This window comes from Echinops telfairi, unplaced genomic scaffold (genome assembly GCF_000313985.2).
Source record: "Echinops telfairi isolate 266 unplaced genomic scaffold, ASM31398v2 ScPeMD7_3;HRSCAF=10, whole genome shotgun sequence".
Taxonomy (NCBI): Eukaryota; Metazoa; Chordata; class Mammalia; order Afrosoricida; family Tenrecidae; genus Echinops; species Echinops telfairi.
Window position 1 is genome coordinate 51,310,272 of NW_022103899.1, and position 10,065 is coordinate 51,320,336.

Genomic DNA, 10,065 nt, shown 5'->3' on the forward strand with positions numbered 1-10,065 from the left:
CCCCCCCCAATTTCACCTCTGGACAATTGGAGGTTTATACCACTAATATAAGCAATTTTGGCAAAAGACATGTTGAAAGTCTTAGACATTTGCTTAGAGACCGTGCCAAAAGGACTCAAGGAGTGCGCTAGCACGCTGGCTAGAATGGAGAACATCCCCATGGACTCCGTTCCACCTTGTTGCTGTTTTAGTTTTCCTCAGCAGCTCTATACTGTAGTCTGAAAGTAAAAGTCCACGTGGCGTGGCAACGGTAGGTTCTGCAGTGGTCCACCATTAACTTTGGATGTGGTAGTTCCTCCACACCTCAGAACCCAAACCCGAATCATCATGGAGCAGCAGCATCTCAATAAACTACAGTGCCAGCAGCTCCTTTTGTTTCAGCCTCATTTACTGGCCTCTTTTGCTATTTGTTTCCCAGAGGAGACTGTGGAAGACAAAAAACAAAACAAACTCTCTACCATATCAAGTGGATGGCCAACTCATAGCGACCCCACTGGACAGGGTAGAACTGCCCTTTTTTCTCAGAGTGGCTGGTGGTTTCAAACTGATCTTGCAGTTAGCAGCGGAACGAGCTGCCACTATGCCACCAGGTCTCTTTAGAGACAAGCACACTCTGGAAGGGGGCACCATGATGCTACATCTGGGAGGAATGAAACAGAAAATCCAAAAAGCGCAGCACTTTGAAGTAGGTACGGCAGCTGATGCCCAGCGACAGGCCCTGACGGGAAGATTACACTTCTATCCTCTCGCCTCTTTTAGGAAGACACAGACATGGGTAGCACACCTTGGAAAAACTTCCATAAACAATATGAAAGGGATATAAACTTGTAAGTCTTCATCCTGGGTAAGTGTACCATATTTGCATATATGTAGAAATTATTTCGAGTTTCTAGTACAAAAAGAGAAGAGAATTTACAACATAATAGCTGGTAACGGTGCATTTGTTGTTAGGCATCTTCCAGTCGGTTCTGTTTCACAGCACCCTACAAAGGAAATATCGCCCTGTCCTGTCCGTCCTAATTGCTACAGTGGTTTGGGATCATTGTAGCAGCCACGATGTCACCCCATCTCATTGAAGGTCTTCCTCTTTACCACTGACCCTCTATATTAGCAAGCATGAAGTTCTTTACCAGGGACGAGCTCACATAACATGCCAACCTCGCCTTTAAGGAACATTTCGGCTATCCTTTTAAGGCAAGTTGTTCTCCTGGCAGCCCCAGGTACTGTCCTATTGCTTGCAGACACGATACTTTCAGTGCGAGTCCCCTGCTCTGCCTTATTCATTGCCCAATCCCTACATGCCTATGATACGACGGACACATTGCTTGGATCAGGTGCTCGTGAGTCTTAAGTGACAGCTTTGTTCTTCAACGCTTTCAAAAGGTCTTGGGCCCAATGCAACACTTAATAATGAGACATTAATTTCAAAACACATCTTTAATATTTCCTATTAAATTTCCTATTTTTACTTATAGGATTGTCAAAAATAACCAACATGCATTCAACATAATAAATTTTACTGATATTTGACAATACACTGCTTCTTAGCAAAGGCAGAGAAATAAACTCAGGTTTTAACTCACTTCATTACTATAGGGGTGGTCACTTGATAAAATGGATAGTATCTAGTAATTTCAAGCAGAAATGAAAAACCTACCATCAGATTTGTCACTCATATGCTTATTTACAGAAACCCATGCATGACACATGAACATCCATATGCACAGCGGTGTATCTATACATAGAAACAAATGTGCAAACATTTACGCACACCTACGCCATCTCTGTAGTTCTGGGGACTGTTTTCTTAGCTTTTTTGTTCCTATCTATTACAAAAATTAAGTGGGGGAAAGCAGCATGGTTAAGGTAGGAATGCAGGAAGTTCATTTAAACTACATAATTATCACATTTCCCAACGGTGACACTAGTTTAGGAGGGAAGAATGCTATGATCAGTTTTAGCATATAGTTTCTACACTGCCATTCGTGGGGGCTGGGATGAGATTAGCAGTGACTGAGATCTTAATGAGCAGCAGACTCCATGCAGTCCGGGGGAGATCATGCCAGCAGTTGTTTCCTTCAGTAAATTCAAGCTCCAGCCTCAGAGAGGCGCCTGAGCGAACAGGTTCTCACAGGGCAGCACTGGTGTCTGTCACCCAGATAGGTCACTCCAACTGCCAGCAAACTGTATTTGATCAATTTCAATCTGAAGGTGTAGAATTCAACATCTTCATCATCGCTTTAGTGGTGTGTAACTATGAGTTAACGATTGTTTTAACTGGACTTCCTGGTGGGCATAGTTATTATGCTACTACAGATAGCACGGTACTGCATCTCAAAAAAAGGTTTAATAATGCACATGATGCCACTCCTCTCGTTTTCACTCCAGTGTAGTCAACCTGATGATCGATCATTTCAGCTCACCACTGCTTACATACTGCCTTTCATTTTCACCCAATTCCAATTTTCCCAGATTTGCTTTGTAAATTTCACTTTATTGTTATTTCCACGCCTTTGTTCTTTTTGTCCTGCCCCATCACCAAGTGAAGGTCTTGACAACCTTGCTCCACCCACATTATTCCTTGTGGAGGTATTTCTTCCCCAGTCGTATGTTTAGTGCGTCCCAATTATATTTGATCTTCTGGCACTATATTTGATGATGATGTTCTGCTATTCATAAGGTTTCCCTCAGAAGAGGGTAGTTTATTTCTTCCTAATTGGTTCTTAATCTAGCAGCTTTGCTGAGAACCTGCTTTTTGAAATAGCAGCAGTTTTCAGCGAGCCTCACAGCACAAGTCACCACAGTACAGCAACATGACAGATGAGTGGTGGGCCCAATGCCTAAACCTGTGTGAATCTGTTTTGTTAAAAGTGGAAAGTTTTATAAAGATGGATTTTGCATCATTAGTCTTACACAAGAAAATAGACCATTTGTGAGAAAGCGCCTCAGTGAGTAATAATGCAAAAGCTGGAGAAGAAGAGTGGGGTAGATTATCATCACCAAGACTCCGCCTCATTGCAAAAACAGCACCATTTGGTTTACATTGTAATAACCAAAACAATGACTTACTTATTAATGTGACAGGGCTGGCAGCATTAATAAAACACTAGTGCCACCAAATTGTTCTAGATTGTTCTAGAATGCAATGAGTATTAAAAGACCAAATTACACTAACTGCCATTGAGTTGCTGTCAACTCACAGTGACTCTCTCTACAGGGCCAGGCAGACTGTCGCTGTTAAGGGGAGTATAAAGCTCAGTCTTTCTCACGCAGAGCAGGCTGGTGCCTTCCATCAACAGAAAATACTCCTTGAATGTTGTTATCTGAACTAAACCCGGTGATGTTGAATCAATTTTGACTTACACCACCTTCTGACATTAGAAGTGTCCCAGGAGTTTACAGGACGACCACATCATTCTCTCGGTTGGTGGGTTCCAACCACTGACCTTTTGCTAGCTGTCTAGTCCTTTAGACACCCCCCACCCCCACTAACTATCACAACTCACAGTAATGAGAAAACGGCCACTAAACTCCTAAGCTATGAGGATGGCACAGGGCTGAGCAGCGCTTCATTCCATCTTACTTCGGGTTGCTGAGTTGGCACCAATTTAGAAGCACCTACCAACCAAAGAGCAGCAGGTTTCAAAGCTTGGTTTAAAGAGCAATTTACTTTGAGCCTGAGAGTCTAACTAGAATTGTCAAAAAGGATGCCCTTTGGCTATTAGGAAAATTAAGCCCTTCCCTTCAACTGAAAGTAGAGTCACTAGTGATGATTTGCTGTGATTAATTCCCTGATCTGTGACCAGTCATAGCTTGAAATTAACTGGCCCACTTTGGACTCACCTTTTTACTTGGTCAATATGTTGCCTTAACTCGCTGACGCTTACTTCCATATGTACAAAGAAGTTAAAATAATTCACAACTTATGTCAATGTTCTCATAAAGTAGCTTATATGCTTCTGTGTAGTATCTACAATCAAAACAAAGTCACCCCAACTAATCACCAGAGACTTTTTGAATCTTATTCTCTACAAAAAGTGAGTTATTTTTTATTCAATTCAAGGTTTCCCTGGTAATTCTGGGGTGCCCCTAAATTGAAAAGCAGCAAGCTCTTTGCTTTTGGAAGTGCTTTTCAGTCTGTAGCATATTCTCTTGTATGACTGTAATGATAGCAATTGCTTTGAAGATGGATTGTCATTATTTTTCATCAGTCCCAAGGCAAGTCTGGTGCATTACAAAATTGGGTACTAATAAAATTGTCCTTAGAAGTGTTGCAAACTGTAGGCAAATTTAAAGGGACCGTTAAAATGTATCAAGTGTAGTAGCAAACAAATTCTTAAAGCTCTCTTCTCTTCCCTTCCCTCTGCATTCAAATGTTAATAAAAATAGCTTTGCCACAATATTTTATTATTTGACAGTTACACAATACTATGTTGCCTATAGCTGGCATTACATTGGAACAAAAAGGCAAATTTTACTCGTTTCCCATTTGATCCCATGCCTTTATAAGTAACTTTATTTTGTCTCTCTGTCCCTATAATTTCAAAATACAAAGATAATACATTAGGAAATAAAACTTTAGCTGTTTTGCATTATTTATGACATTAATTCTACACAATATACAACAGTATGACATATACATCAATAACCACAACAAAAAAACCATTTTTTTCCCCTCGTGCTCACTCATTCACTCAAAACCACTGAGTCGATTCAGAGTAGAACTATCCTGGTAGGTTTCCAAGACAAATGTGTGAGCATAGAATGCCTAACCTTGTGCAGCATCTACAAAAGGTTCACGTTAACAAATTTTTCAAACACTTCCGAAAAAATATTTTTACAAAAACATTTATCATTATCTTTCTGACATAAATTCAATGGTAAAGCTCTTTCCACAGCCTGAAAAATCACCAGTTACTGGGGTCCATTACAATCATGAAGAGCACAGGTTTGGGACATGAAAACAAATTCCTACTCTCCATTCCTGTGATCCTGCGAGCTTCACTATCATTATACCTGCACTTTCATAGGTTCTTGTGAAGATTAAACAAGCTTAACATACTAAGTACATCACACACACACACACACACACATACACACACACACACACACACATATGTACATATATACACTCCCTGCCATTGTTTTTATTCTGCCCCAGAGATCCTATAGGACGGGGTAGCTCCTATGGGTTTCTAAGACTAACTCTCCATGGGAGTAGAAAGCCTCACCTGCCTCCCATAACAGAAGGCTTGAAATCTGCATTCAATGTCATCTACAACAGTGCAGCAGTTGTTCTGCGGTTGTTGTTCTTTACCCAGCTGAAAACCAGGATCAATTCCCACTTGCAAAAGTAAAAGCGTTATTCTTAAACTGTAATGTCATATTCAGTTGAGATTTCCTTTCAGACACTTGGTGCTCAAGAGGTACATTCATCTGAGACTGAGTGCCTTCGCCCACCACATGCCAGGCATTGTGCTGAGGCTTAAAAGAACCACACAACCACTGGAAGAATCTCAAGACTCAAAAATTTCATTTTCCCACACTGCAAAAATTCTTATGTACAATGGTTTTATGTAATACTGGAATTACACGCTACTATTGGAATATTAAAATTTACTAAGTTACAATAAATATGAAATACAGGATTACTTACAGCTCTTCACAAAATTTTGTGAGCTATCTTTGGCTCATTTGAAGTTTAACTTACTGAGGACCACATCGCTTAAAAGACATGTTTACAGAGCAAGTTTAGTTCTAAAACTAGTTAACAATTGCGTTTTCAAGGCTTCCTAGCTAATTCATGTTCACCTGAGAGCTAGCACTACCATCAACTGCTGTTATCAGTACTTGTTAAATTCAGTGGCATATAGATACAATCTTTAGTTCTGGCTAAATATGCAATTTGACATATCAAAGGTACACAATAAGAAAAACATTACAAAGAAACTTACATTAATCACCCTTAATTGAGGAATGTACACTTTTCACTAAAGATTACGGTAGGAGTTGAAGGAACTATTTTTACATAAATGGGCCGGTTCCGGGATAACATGCGACACTTTCCCAGATTCCCTTCAAATATTTCACCAATATTCAGCAAATAGAAACATTCATAGTTCTGTTTGTCATATGTATGTGCATGTTCCTTTCTTCATATAAATCAAGTACAAAATGAAAGGACACACTTTGAAAGTAATTTACAGCATGGATTCTAAGTTCTGGATCCAGAACCTAGGCTTGAACCTAGGTCTAGCTCTTCCGCGTCAGAAGCCAGAGATAATGCTTATGTACTAGTCTTCTAGAAAAGCGGGTGCAATAAAAACCAACGGTTCTCACCTGTCTTTCCTGTTCCCCAACATACTGGACAAAGAGTGTGTCAGCAGTGCTTCCCTTTGACAAGTACTCTTCTGAGAAAGTTCGGCGTCTCCAGGTCTGGCGTGGTACTTTGGGTAGGTTTACAATGTTGAACTGGTGATTTTAACACATTCTTTTGAAAGGCATGCAAGGATAGGATGCAGCCTTTCACCCATTCCCTTTGCAATTCACACCATGGAGAATCCTTGCAACCACAACCACTTTTTATTTTATGAGGCAGTGTGTTCCCTAATTGCAATCTTAATATTGTAATAACAACAATATATATATTTTTAAACACAAAACAAAAACACACTGTCCTGGATTCAAAAATGATAGCAGAGAAGTACAATTTAACAATTACTGAACAGATTTACACCACTATTGTTGTAGATGGAAAACGATGTATCCCACCCTCCTAAAATTCAAGTCACCCAACTTTATTCACATGAATAGGATTAAGTGAATGGTCAGGATATATTATTCCTTACAGTAGAGACATAAAAGAAAAAAAATCAGTGATCTCTTGCTGAACAGAAAGCAGCATCACACCGTGTCCTGTAAGTTTTATGAACTAAAATTCGCAGTGATGTTTCAAGTGCCCTAACTTCCCCCCTCCAATGCAGCATCCCAGCACACCCCAACCATCCAACTGTAGTTCAGAAGTGTAACACTCTGTAAGCATTTAAAAGCGCAAATAGCAAATTTTCTATCCCCAAACAAGTACATCTCTAAACTCTAAATTTGCACTTCCACACTAGAGACAGTGACATCAATCTAACTCGATTGCTTTTTAATAGTTTTAACTAGTACTTAAATTCCTTTTAATGTCTTAGATCTCAAATCATTGCAGTTTTTACATCTTTCATATATTTATTAACGTGACAGTCTGAGCTGTTCCATTTTCCAACAGTTATACAGCATCTAATTGGGAATCGAGAGCAATAAAAAGAAAATTTCAAACCTTAAATACAGTAGCTTTCCTTTAGATAAACATTTTACCACTATAGAAGTTCTAATTATGGATATATGTCAAAAACCCTTGAGCTTTCCACTGTACACCTGTCCTACTACCTTTCAAGTATGGTAAAAGTATCCTGAGAATGTTAGTGATGTTTTTCACCTGCATTTTAATTACATCATGTAAAAGTGGAAAATGTAAAGATTACATGTATAATACCAATGTAGACAAAAACTAAATGCAATAGACTATTTTTGCAAGTCTAAGAAGGAAAATTATAATCCAAGACGCACGGGAAAAAATATTCATGTGAAGTTTTTAATCCAGATTAGAATTCAGTTGTTTTAACTTGAGCAGGGATTTAAACAGAAACCATCTTCTGAGACATACATTCTAATAAATGTATCATCAACAGTACTTATAGTCAGTGAAGGGGTTGGTTATTTGTACTTAATTAGTAGCATACCTTTTTTTGCCCCCTAACCCAACAGAAACCTCTAGTGGTTTGCCCCAATTACATATTTGAAACATTGTCTTATGAAAACAAAACGAAATTAAATAAAATTGAAGATAAAAATACTTTGAAGTTAAAATAAAGCAAACTGCAGTCCTTGGCAGATAAATCAAGTAAAACCCGTTGGTGAACGTTGGAAGCACAAGATAAATGATGTGAATCTTCAGCACAAAGCACATCTTTGAAAACATAAAATGATGACTCTTTGGAGGACAATAGCTAAATATCCAAGAATCGTTTGAAAAATATTGCTTAATCACTCTCCAAAACATACCTGCAAGAACTGAATATTCTGTTAAAAATATCAAGGTAATCATATTTATTGCATCTTTAGATTGCATTTTAAAACAGAAAATTAATAGTGCACCAAAGCATCACCAAAATATATATTTGAAGTGGGTGGGTCCCTAACATATTTATAAACAAAGTGTAGACTGCATGTGCTTTTCAAAGGGCTGAGTTCAATATAGCCAGCTGCCAACTTTGTGCTCTTACAGATTTGAACTAGTAGGTATGTGTATTACTAAATTAATTTATTTCTGTCTACAACAAATGAAATAAAAACATCACCCTATACAATCCACTATTACCAGTGAGTACAACAGCAAAAAAATTATTGTACAATTTATACATACTAAAATATTTTCTTTCTCTAGAAATAACTCAGAACAAAATCTAATCATTTTAGAACTTAAATTTGGGAAATCTCAAATCACATTAGGGGAAAAAAAATCAGAGTGTGTATTGAGCCCAAAACAAAGGTTCTTCATCATAAGGCTGTAAGATTATTAAGTGCAAGTGGTAGAATAAAGCATGCTCAATTTGTATGCCTGGGTCTTTGTATATTTCTCAAACTTTTAAATTAAACAAGATCTCCTAAAGAAATGTCTTAAAGCAGAGCAATATAACTGGGAACTCGTCATTTCTTTTACCATTTTTGTTACCCAACTTATACAATGCACCAAGTGCTAAGCAACTACAGAAACACATTTACATCAACACTGAAGACCTGGGGAAATGAAATCCAACAATTTTATTTTAATGAGCTGCATTTTCTAAATTTTTATTTTTTTCCTGTTTTCATACAGTATTGAAAACAAAACGCGGCACATTCACATTTTCCCGAGGAACTGTAAAGATGATCTCTACAGGGACAACGTTGAAAAGCCTGAAGCTCCATCAATCGATGTTGAGAACTCTCAGAGGGAGTCTAGGCTTGATCTGAATGGTTTAGAACATGTACTGCAATTTAATAGAAGAGATGGTCGTCTTAATATTTAATGATTTAAAAGAACGTCCCAGTCCATGCGAAGAGTACAGTCCAAGAATAAATCAAATTTCTGAACGCATTTTATGCTACATATGTGTATACTTTACGATCCTCAGGTGTTCGTGCCAAATATTCTCTCTCAATAAGTCCTTCAATACGCTTCTTAATAACAACTGGACTTGGTAAGAATCGAGCCTTCAACTGCTGAGTTACCTAAAAGAGAAGATAAGACTATGTCCGACCAAGAAAAATGAAACAAAACAAAAATCTGCAACGGCTCCATAATAAACACACACAAGGCCCTTCCTTTCTTCGAACTTATAGTTATTGTGTCATCAATTCTGACTGAAGCGGTCAGCTTCTTTCTGGATGCCAAAAGAATGACGACTAGGGTACCTGTCCCAGGGTGACTAGTTGAGTACATCAAACAGCTAGAGCTACAGATGAGAATCTCCCTCTCCCACCAAGCCCACCACCTCATTTGTTCACCCTGCTTCTCTTGCAGATCACCTATATTCACCCATCCGTCCACCACTCACCATCTGCGCTCATCAGCCCATTTCCCAAGGTAATATGGATTGATGATTACCTGAAATCTGGAAGTTCAACACTCCAGTGCACGGTGAAAATCTACCACTCTTCCAGTTCTCTCACCTCACACTAAAAAAACTTGCTCTCAACCTGCTTTAACCCTTTAGTTCTTCTAGGATGAATAGCTTTTGCTTATCTCCTGACTAGAGATCAAGGCTGCAAAAAAGATTAACTTCACTCTTAACAGTACCTTCAGCTCCCTGATTCTCTGGCCCTACTCCACAAACTCCCATTCATCAGATCCACATCTAGTCCTGATTGTACATCACTTTAAATCTATTGCAGTTCTCTATGTGCTGAGTAAAACTGATTAATTCTTAGTTTCTGCAGACCAGAGATTGTCAAACAAACTGCAGCCCAGTGGACTACTTT

At 38.6% G+C, this 10,065-nt stretch overlaps 1 protein-coding gene across 2 annotated transcripts in view; it reads right to left on the minus strand.

The window, feature by feature from the left end:
- Positions 1 to 7,622: 7,622 nt before the first annotated feature.
- The window catches only part of CUL3 (cullin 3), a 64,016-nt gene continuing 61,573 nt past the window's right edge, over positions 7,623 to 10,065 (minus strand). For both annotated transcript variants that reach the window (XM_004701649.3, XM_045294080.1), the window contains exon 14: positions 7,623 to 9,315. In XM_004701649.3, coding sequence (XP_004701706.1) covers positions 9,184 to 9,315 — 132 coding nt within the window. In that variant the 3' untranslated portion in view covers positions 7,623 to 9,183. The remainder of the gene's footprint in view (positions 9,316 to 10,065) is intronic.